At 41.6% G+C, this 18,426-nt stretch overlaps 2 protein-coding genes across 4 annotated transcripts in view; both read right to left on the bottom strand.

Moving 5' to 3' along the window:
• Nucleotides 1-3,129: 3,129 nt before the first annotated feature.
• Nucleotides 3,130-11,315, bottom strand: ZNF622 (zinc finger protein 622). The gene is made up of 7 exons (XM_021545706.2): nt 11,289-11,315; nt 8,481-9,089; nt 6,811-7,071; nt 5,946-6,108; nt 5,045-5,157; nt 4,058-4,201; nt 3,130-3,468 (listed from the first exon to the last, which is right to left on the bottom strand). Exons 2-7 carry the CDS (start codon nt 9,085-9,087, stop codon nt 3,341-3,343), a joined length of 1,416 nt encoding a protein of 471 aa, XP_021401381.1. The 5' UTR covers nt 9,088-9,089; nt 11,289-11,315; the 3' UTR covers nt 3,130-3,340.
• A 613-nt stretch (nt 11,316-11,928) lies between these two features.
• Nucleotides 11,929-18,426, bottom strand: part of RETREG1 (reticulophagy regulator 1) — an 81,677-nt gene continuing 75,179 nt past the window's right edge. For all 3 annotated transcript variants that reach the window (XM_077785323.1, XM_031503962.2, XM_031503963.2), the window contains one exon: nt 11,929-16,099. In XM_077785323.1, the coding sequence (XP_077641449.1) occupies nt 15,588-16,099 (512 nt within the window). In that variant the 3' untranslated portion in view covers nt 11,929-15,587. The remainder of the gene's footprint in view (nt 16,100-18,426) is intronic.

The raw sequence follows: 18,426 nt of genomic DNA on the forward strand, positions 1-18,426 counted from the left end.
CCACTGTACTCTGGCACAGAGACACTCCAATCTACTCATTGGAAGAGCCAGAAAATGCAAGGTTAGGGCAGGGGAGCACAAGTGCAAGGCTGGCATAGCTGGAAATATAGCTTCCTGATAGGAACAAATATAATTTGGAATTCTCTTGTAAACAAAAAAACTGCTGTCAGCTATCCTTTGTACAGGGAGGTAAAAGACTAAACGCTGAGAAGTGTGTTTAATAAAAATATTCTCAAATACTTGGACATAGCTGGAATTACCTACAAGTTGTGCAGACTGTAGCACTGTCACTGAACCCTGCTGACAATCCCCATATACTTGCTCCAGCCATCCTGTGCCAGCAATGCTCTCCCAGGATCTACATAAAGATATTAATAGCAATTAATCTCACAGAAGCCTGGTGCTGATCTTGACTCATGGTAGTGGTGAGCTTTGCAGTCTCAAATGTGAAAACAAAACAAAAACAAAAGCCCCCCAAAAAAACAAAAAAACCAAAACAGAAAAAAAAAAAATCCCAAATAACCCAGAGTCTCGCCTCTGTTCTGCATGAATGCACTCTTACTAGGCTTTATTTATTTTCATAGTAAACACAATTCTAGTAAAAGCTTTCCTACGCCCTCTGCTGGTTTTCCAAGACAGCCATTTTCACCCGAGTATCACAACTCCTCCTGTAAAATACCAGTAGGTTCCCATACCTCTCTTCCATTTTCTTCTGACTAAACTGCAGCAAGATGTATAGGACAGAATCATAGGTACAAATTATAGTAATTACTTCCTCCTGCTTCCCCATGACCTGCAAAATGACTACCAGCATTTACTTACCAGCATTTTTTCTGAACTAGACTGTTCAGGAAATTCAGCTAATCCTCATCTCTTCATAAACAGCAGGCTTCTTTGAGCAAGTTTGCACAGAGAACAGCAGCTGCTTTTGGTTCCCTTTCATGTTGAGGAGAATGGCAAACTCCATACACCTTCAGCCTGAACCTTATGGCCACAAAGTAATTTGTCAGTGGATCAATTATCTCCTTGTATTTCTGTCTTCACTGCCAAGCCTCCTTAAACACTTAACCACTAAGATTGAAGCAATTGTACTAGGTTATTCCCAAACTCTTCCAGAATAATTCTTTAGCCTTTAATCTAGGTTTTGTATATTCCATGAATGTTTTCCAAAAGCTCAAGATTACATACTGCTCTGATTCTCACTGGTGACTTACTCTGTTATTCAAAGCCACTTCTGCAGGTTTCAATACTCAGGTTAGTAAGTCTTAATCTTTCTACTTCTGTATTTTTATATATTTATGTATAGACAATCTAACTTATCCATAAACTTAAGACCCTTTGATAGTAAATCTCCAAAGAAAAAAATACGACCAGCTCCCAGTGGCCAGATGGTGAGACTAATCAAATACAAGCAGGGTATAATCTCAGTGCTAGAAATCCATACCGTAATCACAGGATGGGGCAGGTCATGACTGTAATAAGGGACATGGTGTCTGAAGATTCACATAGCTTGAGTAACATAGCTGAGACCAGGTGTCTTACCTCTAACTTTGAGAATGAATAACCCAGAGTGAACCCTCTACAGTAAATTCAGATGTGCACCAGATCCAGCTAGGGATATACAATGGCAGTAACTTTATCTTGTCAAGGAGGTACTTCTTAATCCAACTTTAGTTTAAGGTTTTGGATGTGAACACAGCCTTTCTTGAAAATTCTCTCTGCTTCAGTTTTCCCTTCACTCTAATCTACACCTTTTCTAAATGTATTAGCCAGTTTACTTCGTAAATGTTGTGCCAAACTTGTAGCCTCCATTACTGCCCAAGCTCTTTGTTCTCAGTAAATGCAGGAACAGCAAAAAATCTTCCAAGGCAGCAGAACTTTCACTAAAGAACCAAAAAATGAACACTTGCACTAATGAGTAATCCACAAAACCAAAACCACCACACATGTACCTCTGCTATGAAATTAGTCCTAAGAGTCCCAAAAATACACTGCTTTCTCAGAAGTGCTGACATGACAATGGTGCTGCTTCTTCTGAACTTACCTCTTAGGGAGACTAGAAAACTACTTTAAGTCAAAATACAGCATTAACAGACAAATCTCTCTCTACCATTCTCAGCGATACCATGCACACACCACTCACAAGAAAGAAAACTTTTATCAAAACCACTCAGTGAAAGCCACTCTTTGGGAACCCAGAGCAATCCCAAATGCAGAAGTGAAATCTGGCTATAGCCAGCTGCCCTCCCAAAGAACTAATAGGCACAGAAACAGCCATGTTCCTGTGGCACATACTCAGTGTCCAGCACACAGTTCAGGGCATCAGGAGGCAGCCCATGACTCTGAAGCTATCTGCCTCCTTAAAGGAAGATCAGAACTGGTAAAATAATGGAAACATTTAACATCTCCACCAGCAGGTCCAACACAGCACTGCTGCCTCAGCTCTAACATGCAAGTTTTCTCTGCACCAGCCTGCAACAGTTCACCTGCTTAAGTGGGACAACCTACCTGTTCCACCCAATGCATGTCTTAGGTCACTGCAAAATGATAACCAAGCACCAGTACTGAATGGGAACAATAAACACTGTAATCCACAGTATCTTCAGAGTTTTATGCAGGAAATGCAAACGTTTGATTAACATTCATCTAAATGTTTGGATAATTTTGAGAAGTTATGAGGAAATTAAAATTCATTACATTAAATGTAAAATAACTATGCTGAAGATTATTAATCCAGCCCTGTGCTGGAGTATTAGGCAGGTACAGTCAGCTTCTGAGGACAGTATTACTCTTGGAGTTATGTTTTCCATCAGTGCATTTCTTCAAAAAATTATTACTTAACCTTCCAGGAAACTTTGCTCTTAAATTTTCATCTCAATAGTGCCAGCTAGAACTCCAAAACAACCAGTTAATACACCTGGCACCACAACTAAAAACATTCAATACACTTCATCTTAAGAATTTAGAGCTAGGATTTCCTCTTGGCTTCAACCAGTTAGTAGAACTGGAAACAGAAGATATTCAGACAAATGACAATGTCAACTGTCCCCCCAGAAATGGGCTACACAAAGATGGGCAACAAGACTTTGCGTGTACCTTCAGTCATAGCCATCACTACACTGACACATGTTCCAATGAAGATACTTTATTTTTAAATTAGGCCCACCATTATTTCAGAAAAGACAAGTGCCCTGTCATTCTTCTTTTTACAGAGGAAGACACACCAGCAAACACATCAATATTTGATAGCTACCAAGTTCCTTTTAATAAGAGAATTCACAATCCAGAAACCATTAAATACCCCTTCCTATAACCAGTTGTAGGCAGCTCTCTTTGGAACTCAGAATCTGACTTGCATCCGGAAATGCATCTGCTTTGTAGCATTGTTACTCATTCCTGTCTTGAGCATCCATTTTGACTTCATCCTCTGCAGGTACTGCATGTCACACTGCTGAGCAGAGATGGCCCCTGCAGGGAGAGAGAAGGAATAGAGATGGATCAGTGTCTGCCACCTTACTTACCGCTTGTATGCAAACCAGCTGATGTGCCCACATACTTCAGAAGTTACCTATAGGTCTTCCTTCCCATACTGGTACATTTCTTTCCACTTTTCTCTGGGGAAAGCCCAGTTCCCTCTACAAATACCTGTGACTGTGATTAAGGCAAAAGGTTGTTTTTCATTCCAAGTGTGATTCTTGTATTTCAAAGGTGGATACAGACCACAAGTCTGTTCCCCAACTGGAAAAGTATTCTGTCAAAGCATGACTTATGTTACATTATTAAATAGCAAAAGTAGCTACTTGGACAGGCAGAAACCAAGACATCTCAGGAAGTCACCAAGTATCACAAACAATGGAATGAAAAGCTTGCACAGAAGCTGCACTGGATTTTAGAAACAAACTTCCTATAACTGGTGGATGTCAGGAATTAAAATGAACTGAGTGGAAGACAAACTAATCCATAAACCCCACATGTAAAGCAAAATTAACTTCTGCAATTGTAGAGTGATGATATCCCAGAGCCTCCTCCTCTGCAAAGTTCTCCCATCATCACTTACCTGCCTGCCCTTTCCAGCCCAAGGCTCGGTACTGCTGCAGCACCCGACCCACAGCTTTCTTGTTTTTTGCAACAGCCACGTCTCTTGTCACACCAAAGCGCTGCTTGTAGTACCTCATCAAGGAACGGTGACCCACTCTGGCACCTGTTCACAGGAGGGAACATCTTATTATCCACCATGAAACAGCTTCTGAAATGGAATACTCAAGCACATTGTGAGAACTATGGAAAACCCCTCTGCTGAGAAATGTTTTTTAGGGTCCAGAACCTTAAAAAAATTAGAATTATTAGGAAATCAATGTAATTACTGTAGGAGCTGCTTGAAGTAAAAACACAAAATGGGCTGCTATTCTAGAGGGCCTTTGCTCAGATAATAAACACACAGTTATCAGAAAAGAAAATCTTAATTAGTGGAATGAGCAGAGAGGCAATGCTGATTCAAGTAAACAATGAAGCCACTTGTTGACATTCAGGAAAACTTGTGAAATTGAAGAGTTGGCAGCACTTTTCAGAATAAAAGGGCTTAGGTCCCCTCATACAAAACTATCAAACAAACAAAAAAAGCTAGAGTGCCAAATGCTGAACTAGATAAAGGCTATTTAATAATTTCATTTACTGAACTAGTTGACTGAATTAGGTGGAAGTTGGCTCTCTACAAAAAACTCCTATACTAGACAACCTTAGCTATAGCCTCTCCAAGTTTCACTCAAATATGGAAACTCTTGCTGGAGTAAACCATGAGAGTCACATGACAATGAAGATGTAAAATGGGCAAAGCAACCCACTGCCCAAGTCCCATATCCATAAGTGCTGAAGAAGCTGAACTGCTTGGCCATGAAAATAATGGGAAGTAAGGCTATAACCCCAAAATGCAAAACTACCTTCTCCCTTCCCAGAGGAAAACACAACAATGGCCAGTCTTGCAGGTACTGGAGGCAGATATGGGAAGTGCAGGGGAAGTAAGTTGTAACACAAACGCTGTGCCCACCTGATGGAAGGATGAGCTCCATGGTGTCATCATCATAATCCAACTCTTTCTCTGATGAGTGCTTTCCAAGACCCTCCACATCCTTCCTATCCTCATGATCAGGATAACTGCTCCTGTGGAAGAGTTTAAACATGGTGAGCAGTCACAACTGTTCAGACTTACTTGACAAAAGAACCATGATGTGCGGCTACAGCAAGGCACAAATATTGTCGTGTTTCACCTGCCTTGCTCTTAAGAGTTCCTAATGTTAGAACTTTGCACTGAACAGAGCCTGGAGACAAGGAATCCCTTTCCTCCACCCTGTTCTGCAACTCAGCACAGCTCTGCAGCTGCAACTTAACAGTGACTTAATGCTGAAAGCCCACCACAGTGCAGGTCACCAGCTCTGCACAGCTACTGAATGAGAGCACCAAGAAGCTCCACCTATCATCATGTGAGGTATTTCTGACTAAAATGAACACAGCTTAGGCTAAGTTGCAGCAAGCTCAACCAGAGCCTCTAAATCAAGGCAGTCTTGTTCAACTCCAGTTATAAAATGAAATTTATGTAAGAAACCCACAGTAGGTCTTAAGTCCACAATCTGTTTATAAGGTAGTGGGAAAGACATTTATGCCCTTTTATGGCCTCTGCTGGTGCACTGAAATCTCAATTCAGTAATAGCAAACAGAAAATAGAATTCAAAATGTACTTTGATGTAGGACTGGTAATAATAGTCACAAAAGAAGACAACAAATCTTCTTGTTACGATTACCTAAAAGAATGGGGAACCAGCAATGCAAAGTAAGTACTGGAACCCAAAACACCATTAAATTTTGAGAATGAATAATAGTTTCTAATGTAATATTTAACTATTGTTTTGTCTATCCCCATCTGTGTCCCACTCAAAGAGAAATTACATCACCTAAAATCATAGAAATCAGCAAATTCCAGAGCAGCATCTCCATCTGTGAAGAGTTTGCAGTGGCTTTTATCATTCATATGAGCTTGGACTGCTTCCGTAGAGTAGAAGGATTTCCCCTTTTCATTGCACCAGATGCAGATTTTCCCAACGCCGACTTTCTCTCCTGCAGAAAACATTGGCATTTCTAATGGTCTGAACAAAATCTCCCTAGTCAGTAATTAACATTTCTGTGACAAAGCCTTCCCAGCTTGCAGGCAGATAACTTAAGAGGAGCCTCAAGCCCTTAATTTCCAGGATAGCCCTGCTGTTCCTATGCCTTGACTATATGGTGCCACCAGGTACAAGTCTGGCCATTTAAAGATTTCTTGTGACAAGGTATGGGTCATTCAGTATTCTCAGTAACAAATTTCACACTTCCAATACATTTTTCTATCAAATACTCCAAAGTGATTTTATTCTCACTATTATTTTTAGACTTGAAGGATGATACATTTTTTCCTTTTAGCTCTCTTGCAACTATTGTAAACCAAAGAGACAAATACTTGTGACTCACTGGTAGGACAACACAGTTTATATGCACACTTTAGCAACAAAATTCTGTCCCAAATTTCACGTTATGTGAACAACTTTCTCAACCTCAGAAAACTATGTGAGACATACAGGGTACATGGCCATGTTTGCTCATCCAAGTTTTCTCTCATTCTCTCTGGAAAGCCTGTGGTCCTGCTCATGATCAAAATATTGACAGCACTCGGACAAAAAAAAAGCAACCCACACCAAAACATTTGGTGTCATATCCAAATGAAAATAAGCACTATCATAATATAATTATCCTGACAAAAAATTAGAGCATATTCAGTCATACCAAGATACTTGATTAGTCCTCTGAGATCCACAATATACTCGATGTCTGGAATAAAGAAGCTGTGGATTTTTGTCATATGCGCCACATTTTTTGTGAGAGATCTTGAGTGATGGGGACAGAACAAGCAGTCTGTGACTGGTATGGCCCCAACAGCAGGAATGCTTTCAGCCTCTGCCTGCTGTTCCTCTTCTTCTTCTTCTTCCACACTTTCCATCTCTTCATCAGAGCCAATGTCTTCATCAGAATCCATATCTTCCCAGTCTTTTAAAGAAAGTTTTAAAAAAACATATTTATTTTATACTTTTTCCAAGCAAAGTGAAAAAGCCATCATAGAACATATTGCATTTTTTTTCTTACAGCTAAGTGCCACACAGTCACTTCCAGGTGCAAGAATTTACCATTGCCAGTAAAAGACTTTTTTTAAGATGTACAGCAAAGCAAAAGGTCACTCATAAAAAATGTTGGCAGTTCTGATACTTCCCCCCCCTCCATTTTCTCAACTATTAACACTTCACTGCTGTTTCTAGGCCTTAAATTTAATTCACCACAGTGCAAGAACACAAGCATGGCTCACTGAAAAAAGACAATTCTGGTGACATCAGGAAAATACTAATTTCCAGCAGTGAGGAAAACACACTCCTGTTCACACACCTAAAAGAACAGTTAACATTCAGAAACCTACTAAGATTTTTGCAATACAATTTATGACTAATACATTAACACTAGAGAGGTGCAAGCTGGCTTCTTGTTTATGTATTACAATGTATGTTCAGAGGTAAATGTTTCTTCTCATGTAAAACAGATTCACTGAACTGCAACTGAAATTTCAAGAGCACAAAACTGCTGTAACAGATCCAGTAACGTGACACAGGGGTTTCAGAAGCTGGAATGAAGTTCCATCTCATTCATACCTGTCCCATTGCTACAGCTCAATCACCCCATTCAACTGCTCCAACAGATGTGTTTGGAGCTGCACCGTCAACTACAGCTCTGAAATAAAAGGTTAAAAATAACTCTTTTCAGGAAATTCTGAAGCTCTGATCTTTTCAGCTATCTGCTTTCCAGGCTAACCTCCTACACAGAGCTGTATTCATAGAAAAAGGCCACTGGGGTGGCAACTGTTAAACCCATTTTAACACAGACATCAAAACGCTGAGAAGTGATGCCACACAGGTTAAAGAGCAAACTTTCTCCTCCAGTCTTGGTGGGCAAAGGAAAACAAAATCAAGCACAGTCCCACCTCCGATCAACAAATCAGGAAATGAGTTGGGACAATAGCAAATGATCATAATTGGATTTTTGTTCATTTATTTTTCAGAAGTAACTTTGAGGAAACCTGTTACATTAGCCTTCTTTAAATGTAACTTCCTTTGACATTTTATGTGGGAAATACTGCTCTATTATATAAATATACTAGTGACTTTTTATACTCAATCTTTACATGCATTAGTGTCTGTCTGCAAGTTGAACAGCTGGCAGTTCAGACACTAACATGCCTTGACTGCAAACATGGGCCACCCTTAAATCCTTTGTTAAACTGAAAATTTAAACATCAAGACCTTCTGTGATGGAAAATGCTGCACTGCACAGAAGTAGGAGGAAGCTTTTGCTGAAACCATAGCTTACCCCAAGCTATCTGCTATCTGCTGTCAGTGTGTTTACTGCCTTACCTTCCTCATTATCCTCTTCTTCCTCTGCTTGTTGCTTGGCCAGCTTCCTTACTTGCTGTTCAAACCACTGCAGCCGTGGAGGTATTTCTGGTCGTTCTCTGCTCTGGGACAAGCTGGTGCTTTCCCTGGAAACAGGAGAGCTACTCACATTACTAGGAGGTAGAGGTGTCTTCTTTGGAGATGAAGATGGTTGGGCTCTGATGGCTTGCTGAATAGCTGTGTTCATTTCATCTTTGTTTAGACTCTCTGGGGCCAGCCCCTTTTCCAGATTCTTCTCATTTAATATTTTCACCTTCTTGCTGACAGCTTGGACAGCTTTCTTCTCCAGCTCCAGGTGCTTCTTGGACTTCAGGTGATTCTCATAAGCATTAAAGGTGGAGAACCTCTTGCTGCACACTGTGCAGTAAGTGGCAGTGATTTTGTTCTGCTCCTCTGTTACTGCCCTCTGTGCCAGGACTCTCTCTTGGAAATTCTCAGCAGTAACAGGAGGCATGTCAGCAACTTTACGCTTCAGGTTGTACCTATGCCAGTCGGTTTTGTAATGGGCACGCTGAATGTCACCATCCTTGAAAGCCACACGGCAAGTGATGCAAGTGTAGGTGGCCATTACTAGAATATGGCAAAAAAATAAAATCATGCTAAAAACATTAAGTAACAGACACAAAAAAGCCCCAACACAACATCCTGACAACCTTCTTTTAAGGCAATGTTAGACACACAGTTCTTGCACAGAATAACATTTATTAACACCAGCATCAGCAATGAGTGCAGTATTCACGGGCAGGAGCACGACAGGAAACTTATAAACAAAAGACTTTGAGTTTACTTGTACCACAACAGCAGCTGCATATCACAGCCCTGGATGCAGAACCCGCTGTGCCTGCTAGGACTGGGATGTATGAGAGGGCCCCCACTCACAGCAACAGTATTTCAAAAGCTCTATGCTTTTCACTAAAGATCAGTGACTAGAGGTTCTTAACAAGCCCATGTTCTGCCAACTGTAAGACTTTGAGGAGACCAGTGATTCCTCAGAAACAAGGGTAAAAAGGGAAAATCTGCTTACAGTCTATTATCTATTTTCCACAGCCTTTTTAAATGGAAAAAAAATAGTTACCGCATTTAAAAAAGAAAGCTTTCTTAGCTACTTTGGAGCAATGTAGTGTTGACAACACTTTATCCTGCAGAGCTGTTCATCTGTAGATGCAGTCAGTCATGCCTAGATCTAGCAATTGAAGCCACTGCTTACCCTGATCTCCCTCCACACTGTCCACTGATGCTGTCCTTTCCAGATCCATAAATTTCCTTCCTTCTCAGTGCTTAATGAAACTTAGCTTTTTCATTTTTTTTAAAACAAAGTTGATGGAATCAATTGAATGCTCCAAAAGCAAAGAGCAAAAAAAATAAATGCTCCAAAAGCAAAAAAATCTCTAAAATTCATTTCCCACACTGAAGTTCAGAGAAAACACCCTCATTGTTTAACTGATTTAGAAAAACTATGGTTTAAACTGGAGAAAAAAGAAATAATACATCAGGATGAGGGGGTCTGAAAGCAGGGAGAGGAAAAGCAGTCCCTCCCTGAAGCTACTAAAAGGGAGTAGCAGTGAATATAGAGTCAAAACACACATTATGAAATGCACATTCCCTGGAACCACTGGGCTCCTTACTTATTACTGCTTGTGCTATTTACAGTGCAATAGTGAAAGGGGGATGCAGTAAATAAAGGCCAGATCATCTGGAGTACTGTAAGCATCTACTCAATATAACAGCTGCTTTTTGTGTTTCAGGAAAAAAGTGCTCTCTGCTTCCTGACAGATCCCAAGTATTCCCTGAGGCGTTCCCCTGCCACCTGGAGCGCTCCCTGGCCTTCTCCCCAGCCAAGATCCAACCTTTGCCATAAGTCGCTGACTCAGAGTCACGCTGGCTGTGGGTGACAAGCCCCTTGCTGGACCCTACGGCAGAACGCTCCGTCCGTGACGGACAGACAGAAGCTACACGCTACATTACCACATTTAATGAAATGTGAAATAATAACATGGGGCATTTAACAACACACAACCTCCCCCCGCTCCGCCCCACCCAAAGAAAGCAGCTTAGAAGAAGAGGTGTGTAACTAAGAGAAGCTAAAGCCATAAACCTTCACCTCTGACTATTATGGGAGACGTGTTCACAAGTCAAACTGCAGGAAACGGAGAAATCCCATGTAGTTACACAGCACCTGCCCGTGACCCGCCTGCATTTTCCCCTCCCGTTTTAAGCGCCAGGACCGAAGCCCCGAGTCCCGCAGTGTGTGGAGCTCAGGAAAACCAAACCCCAGGCACCCACAAGCCCGCAGCACAGCCAAGCCCTTCCAGCCAAATGGCGATCTCCCTTGAGGCTCTTTATTACGGCTGATTTTAAGCTGCCTTCGGTTGGATTTAAACTAAGCCCGTGTCCCGAATTCTGGCACAAGCCAGGTGTGCCAGACACAGACAACTAAAATTTGGGCAAAACCTATAGAAAAATAAATACTAAAAACAAACAAACAAACAAACAACAACCACAAAAAACACGCCCCCCCCCAAAAAAAAAAAAAAAAAAACAACAACCAAAAAAACCCCCAAGAGATAAGACAGGGTGCAGGCAGCAGCCGGAAGCCACTAGGCCAGGCGTGGACCTGGCCGGGATCACAGGGAGCATGCATCCCAAGGGAGCGCAGCCGGCTCGGCCGGACCACGCCGCCTGCCTCCCGCTCCTCGCGCCGGCTTGGGCCGGTTCATGCCATGCCGTGCCGTCCCGTCCCATCCCGTGCTATCCCGCCGGGACACGCACCTGCGGCCGGTAGAGTGCAATGGGGCAACGCCGGGAGCGGGGCGGGGCGCGCGGGCAGGAAGCGGCCGCGCGGCGTCCGGTGGGACGGCCCGCGCGCCCCCTGGCGGCCGGAGGGTGCGGGCACGGGCGGCGCCCGAAGGGACGCGGCGGCGGCGGCGGGAGCGCCGCTCCACGGGCCGGGCCGGGCCGGGCCGGGCCGGGCCGGGCCGGGCCGGGCCGGGCCGGGCCGGGGGGGGCTCTTCGCCTCCCGTTGGTTGGGTTTGGTTCGGTGGTGTTTCTTTTTGGTTTGTGTGTTCGGTTGTTTTCACGGAATAAGGTTGGAAAAGATGTCTCCGATCATCGAGTCCAACCTGCGGCCGAACACCGCTTTGTCAACTAGACCACGGCACTCGGTGCCACGCCCCGTCTGTCCTGGAACACCGCCAGGGACGGTGACTCCGCCGGGTCCCTGGGCAACCCATTCCAGTACCTGATCGTCCTTCCCGTGAAGAAATTCTTCTTGATGACCAACCTAAACCTCCCTGGTTGCAGCTTACGACTGTCTTCTTGTCCTGTCACTGGTTACCTGGGGGAAGAGACCAAACCCCATTTGGCTAGAACCTCCTTTCAGGTAGTTGTAGAGAGTGATAAGGTCACCCCGTTTGTTGGTATAGGGTTTATTTCCATTTCTGGGAGCAAATGCACGATGATGAGATGATAAAAGATAAAAACTAACATATATTTATTAAAACAATCAATATAATAGTTCCATGTTTACAAAACAGTGATCAGGCAGGTAAAGTGCTGCAGAATACTTAAATACGGACATTTTGTAATTCTCCACTTTCTGGTTGTCTGGGTGGAGGTTACTCACGGACTGCGACGCTGCTCATGTGGTGAGAACAGATGTGGAGACTACAGGGATTTATTTGTTCAGAAAGCTGAGACAGCCTGGCAAAAGTGCACAATGAACACAGAACAAGTAGAACAAGTATCTCTTCAGATCCTGTTACTTTGGGTTACAATTATTTAACCTCCTCTGCATAGAACAGCATTTTTTTCCAACAAACAGAAGAGTGGTCAGTTAAGTGTGTGGTACATATGCATGGAAACCCTGTGTTCTGGGAATAGGTGGTTTTGCACTGGATTTGACACACCAAAGGCCACCAATCTGATGGTGATCCTGTCACTCGTGTACTGCTGACACAAGGGGAAATTTTCAGAGTACAAAAGAGTGGCCTGCATCCCTGCCCTGACATATGTGCTTTTCTTCCATCAGGATGCGTAAAGAAGCCACTGCAAGGCACAAGAGGGTGAGCCCTTTACTGCCAGGTAAGTGCACACACACATAACACAAGCAGCACCGATCCCAGGTGCAAGGCAGGATCACACAGTTACCCCATGGCATGGGCTCACACTATGCCGTCTACGCTGCCCGTGTGCCTTTTGACTGGCAATCACATGCAAGGATTTTCCATAGAAAGACCGCATGTTTCAAAGCTATGTGTTCCCTTATACCCCCTTGCCTGGCTTCCTGCCCAGCCATTCCATTTGAAGGATGGGAAGGTGACAACAATGCTCCGTAGGAAAGATACTGCAGACCATTGTGACAGGAATTTCTAAGGAACTGCCGTTTCTTGGCTGCTACTATAATACAGCAAAAGGAAGTTTTTTCAAGGGATTTCCAACTGAGGGCACCGTGGAGAGGATCCACAAAGGAGAGAAACATTTTCTTTGCGTTTTGCTTGCGAACTGCTGGCAGTGGAATGTATTGTGTCCATGCAAAGTGTTTCTTACATGTGGTTGTGTGGAAGGGAAGAGATAATTTCCTGCAGAAAATTAGACATCTTTTTACTACCTGAGGAAGAATATTAAATGTTACAGAATTACATCCTTCCCATTACATAGTATTTAGGGGCTTGAATGTAACTATCATGACAGCAGAAAAAAAAAATCTAAAAACTCTCAGATAAGTAACTATGTCCCTAACTTTAATGATTTATTTGTTCAAGTTTTGGTTGTTTTTTTCTTTCTGGAAAAAAAAAAGAGTCATACTGGAGAACAATCAATCTACCTATCTTGAAACCAGTCTGAGAAACTCCTCCAACTGCTTTTCTTTCTGATCTAATCTATTATTCTAGAAGAGTGCCCCTGTGTTACATACTTTCATAACCATGAGTATTTTCCATAAAACAACAATAAAGTGCACACTGTTCAATGCCACCATTGACAGCCAGCTAGTCTGTCCTGCCAATCTGCTCCAGAAAAGCCTGTGAAGGACTGCTCCCTCCCTCCTGCCTCTCCCTGTCCCGCAGCCTGTTTCCCCTTCTGGCACCAGTACTCCTGGAACAGGAAGCACACAATTGTTTGGGCATCCTTCATCAGCAACTTGGATTTGTACTCTTTTAACTGTACGGATTGTCCTAAACGTGTGGCAAGGAAACGAGGCTAAGTCATCTGAGAACTTCTTAAACTCACTGATTTTTCAAAAAAAGCTTTTTTAAATTTTGGTTGAGTATTTGATTTTTTTTTAATTTGTTTTTTCCAAATGAGAAGAACAATCTGGTGAAAGCTAAAGAAAAAACTTAGCAACTAATTCTGTGGAAGTGATGTGGGCCATGTTTTCTAATGATTTCCAGAAACTCAGGTGCTGAGATATTGTAATTTGAAAGCTGTGTCTTGTGGGATCTATATCCAGCATCCACTTATTTCATAATGTATTTGATAATGAAGGCACAGGCGTACCCTTTTACTGGTAAAGGACAGCAAACACAGTCAATATGCATTACTGACACAAAAAGCACAAGCAACAATAAAGCTAGTGTCAAAACTTGGCATCCTTCCTTTTACTATACTCTTTTGGCCATCTGCCTATTCTTCCACCTCAAAATGAAAAAAAAATACAGAGTGAATTTCAAACACAGGTTTATATGTTAGTGGAAGATTTTTATCATCTGTTGCTGTACTTTTTGACGGTCCTAGATGACAGTATTTACCTCTTCAAATGCTAGCAAATGGAAATTTACTTGAGTAGTAGTAGCAGCTGACATGGTCCCTCAACTTTGCTACTGGTTTACATCACATCAAAAAAGCTAGCTTTATTTCTTACTGTCTCTTGTATTACTATTGCTTCATATAGCAATGCAGTTTTGTCACAGGTGAACAAAATAGCCCTAGAAAAATAAGTTATCTGCTTTTAATCCCATGCCACTCACTGGGCATGTGTGGACTTTAAACTGGCAAATAATTTAAACAAGTTCTTTTTTTGTTTTAAATTACATGCCAAGAAGAATATTCTGAGTGTCTTCTCTAGCAACTGACCTCCCCAAATGCTTCTAAGTATAAATAATCACCTTGCAACAAAACTTTTGTTGCAAGTGGAAGCAGCTATCATGGGAAAAAAAGCCAATCCAAAACCTACAGAATCTAAAATTAAGGAAGTGGCACCTAAAAAGCCTTTTTGCTTTTTTTTTTAATCTCTAATCCCTACTCCAAACAATAACTACCCCCACCTGCTCCCAAAAAGGTTGTTCAGTTTACACAATATTAACTTTTAAACATAAAGTTTAATTGGCTGACTTCACATGGGCAATACTGCCAAGGACCAGACTCCATCAAGGAACACAGCAGGTGGTCATATAACATGCCACTTTACAACTCTACAAGCCTATAACAGCAAAAAACTTGGAAATACATTATCATATCCAAAATAATTCAAATATTTTAAGTATGAAATCTTGGGGGTTTATATTTAAACTCGAACTGTGTCAGTTAATGTGTTTCATATATAGTAGATGCACTACTATAATGCAGGGATCCATACTTTTTGGTAGGATTGAAGGAGGTGAGATACAGTTCATCTTACTGTAGCCCTCTAGTAACTTGCCCTCACAATATGAGTCATTAATTGTATTACATGTTTGGAAAACTAGAGTAAATAAACTGCTGATACTGGAAATCTGGCTGAGGACCCCAAAATAGATGGTTGGCAAAATGGTAAAAGAAATCTCTCCCCAAGCTATTTTGAACAACTGATTTCCACCACACATTTGCAACCAAAAAGTGGATAGAGAATTCATTTCCATGCTATTACATTGAGGTATAACTACCAGAAACATTAAAGTATCAGTATTAGCTGATACTTATCCAGTTAATTCATTCTACATAAGGAAAATTTTTACAACACATCTAAAGGGATAGTTAAAGCTTACAGCTCAGAATTTTCTTCTTTTTTTTGTTTCTGTTTTGTAGTATTTGATGGTAGGTTTTTTTTGTGTTTTATGTTTAGTTTCTTCTGTGTTACCAGCTGCAACTTCAAGGTTAATGACTTCCAAGCAGATTTGAAAGGAAGCCTGAAGACTTTTTCTTTTCCTGGGATTCTGCTTCTTGACCTTGTGAAAGTCCCAATTCTTTCTCAATCTGCTCTAGCTCAGACTGGTCAAGCAGTTCAAAGTCATCGGCTTCCTCTGTGTCTGTCTCCTCGCTCAAACTGGGCACTGCCTGTGAGGGAGCTTGCTGTAGGGCCTGCAGCTGGTCCTTGATGGCAGCAGACACTGCAGCCATGATGACATCACCAGGAAGTCCACTCATTAAATTAAAAGTTTGGTCACTGGTCAAAGGCAAGGACAGCCCTGCAGTGGATGGTCTCTCTTTACTCTGTCTGGAAGCATGATCTGCCTTGACATCAGTTTGCTCTTTCCTTCGTTTCTGCTGGGTGGGCAAACTGATGCTTGAGTCGTCGTCATCGTTTGTGCTGGCACCATTTTCTAAAGAGGGAAACTCTAAAAGATCTCTAGCGAAAGCTTCTTCATGATCACTAGGTCGGTCAAAATCTATTACAGGTTTAACAGAAGAAAACAGCATTAGCACTCACAAAAGGTTTCCCCAAAAGGCAGCCACATGTAACAATGCGAGTAGCAAGTGCTCTTCTGAATACATTTACTAATCCCTACACTAGTAGTTCACTACTAGAAGGAGCTTTGTGTGACATCTAAAACAAAATGGTTTTGAGGTCATAAATCTAGCACCACAAATCAGCTGGTATCAACCTAACTATTTGAACAAAATAACTTTTTTAAGTTAATTTTTTTAGGTATCTATCTGTAATGAAATAACCCATGAAAATCTTCAGCACAGCTATATCTAAATATACCAACCACATGAAGTCCTAAAATCTATTTCTCTTCACAATATATATAAACTACAAATATGTAAACATGTAAGGATGTGTTACAAGCTTTTAACATGCATATGAAGTAATAGAAAGAATGTTTATCTGTTTAAATAAAGTATAAAACCAATGTAAAGACTAATTTTTTTTTCCTTTCTTGGCCAATGCTTGTATTAAAAAGGAAACAGAAAATGGAAGCTCTTCAGATGATTAGAATTATTTCATATTGTCAAGAGGATAAAAAGCAGGAAGTAATCAACATTAGATTTTAAAGGCTGCATTAATGAATGACACAATATTCGTTGTTAGAAATGTGTAAAACATACCATGTATGTTTTACATGTGGAGTACATGGCCTGTGGGAGAGCCTAAATCAGCACAAGTGAATACTTTCATCAAATATTTGAATGAGAAGGTAAAAAGTAATCAGTGTGAACTTACTTTCTATGAAAACAAGCAATAGGAGCTTGTTGTAGGAGCATTTATAAGGGTTAAGGAAATAAATCCTAAAAATTACTTATATGTCATTTTCTCCATTTTCTTTAGTAAAGACAGGCTGGGAAGGTGAGGAGGGTTGTGCTGCATGCAAAGTGGTGGCCCAAATGCACAGAACTTTGACAGGAGATGAGCCAGTCCTCGAATGTATCCCATTTGGTCTGGCACTTCTGTGTATGTCCCATTTGCTGAAATGCTCCATGGAGAAGAAGAGATGATGTTATTTTTCACTTAGCACGGCTTTGAATAGAGTTTGCCACATGATCCTTACAGCCAAGCTGGTGAGCAAACTTGGTAAGAGAACAGTAAGGTCGGTGAAAAAGTGGCTGGACTGCAGGGGTCAAAGGCTTCAGCAGTGACACAAGCTACAGCTGGAGGCTGGTTATTGGTGTCTGTCACATGGACTGAAACCAGCACTGTTCAAAGTTTTTATTAATGACTTGGATGACGGGCACTCTGCAAGTTCATGGGCAGAAAGGAATTGCTGTGGGACACATGTATTTGATATTCTGGAGGTCAGGATGCCTTCAAAGGGACCTCAACAGGCTGGAGAAAGGAATAGGCAGAAAAGGAACATAATGACATTCAGCAAAAGCAAATGTGAAGTCTTGCATCTGGGATGGAATAACTTGTACATCAGTATAGGCTGGGGGCAACAAGAAAAGCAGCTTTCCAGAAAAAGCTCTGTAGGCAGCAAATCAGTGGTATGCCCTTGTAGCAAGGAAGGCCAAACATACTAAGCTCTAGTAGCAAAACTGAAGGCAGAAAGTCAGTGGAAGGGATTTTCCTCCTCTATTCAGCAACTGAGAGTACACATTGAAGTACTTTACCCAGTTTTGACATCTCTAGTCTTAGACAGACAATGAATCCCATGGAGGACCCACATGATTATTTAGGGGTCTAGAAAACAGGATGTATGTAGACACTGAGAGAATGGGCCTTGTTTGGCCCCAAAAGAAGATAGCAAATGGGGAATCAGTTTAACTGCTGAATGGGAAGGTAGAGAGAAGATGAGCCCGACTATTCTAGTGCACAGTAAAAGGATCAGAGTAAACTGACACAAACTGGAACATGGGGAAATTTTGACTCACTATGAGAAGAAAACCTCTTCATCATGAGGGTAAGCAAATATTGAAAAAGGCTTTCCAGGGAAGTTGCTGAATCTCTGCCACTAGAGGTGTTCAGAATTCAAGTGGTCACAGCCCTGAGAAACTTCATAAAGCTTTAATGAAGAGCTTTGAACCTGCTTTAGATGAGAAGATAGATGAGATGAATGACAATTGCTTTTTACAACTTATGGTTCTGTGAGCATACAATGCTGCCCATTTATAACTTGAAATTTTAGGAAAATAACTTAAATTATTAATTTGGCCTGTAGTATCACCTGCTTGCCATTTACAAGGAACTTTTCCTAGGAGAAATGCAAGATGAGCAGAGCAACAGATCCACAGGTGAGATTACATCAAACTACTGTCGTCCTTAATCTTTATTCCA

Source organism: Lonchura striata, chromosome 1 (assembly GCF_046129695.1).
Source record: "Lonchura striata isolate bLonStr1 chromosome 1, bLonStr1.mat, whole genome shotgun sequence".
In the NCBI taxonomy this organism is placed as follows: domain Eukaryota; kingdom Metazoa; phylum Chordata; class Aves; order Passeriformes; family Estrildidae; genus Lonchura; species Lonchura striata.

Excerpts from the sequence above, each read along its gene's own strand:
- ZNF622 (XM_021545706.2), bottom strand. The coding sequence starts at position 9,087 with ATGGCCACCTACACTTGCATCACTTGCCGTGTGGCTTTCAAGGATGGT. Across the intron at positions 7,072-8,480 it reads AGAAGAGGATAATGAGGAAG|ACTGGGAAGATATGGATTCT; the intron begins GTAAGGCAGTAA and ends TTTCTTTAAAAG. Across the intron at positions 4,202-5,044 it reads GGAGCTCATCCTTCCATCAG|GTGCCAGAGTGGGTCACCGT; the intron begins GTGGGCACAGCG and ends TCCTGTGAACAG.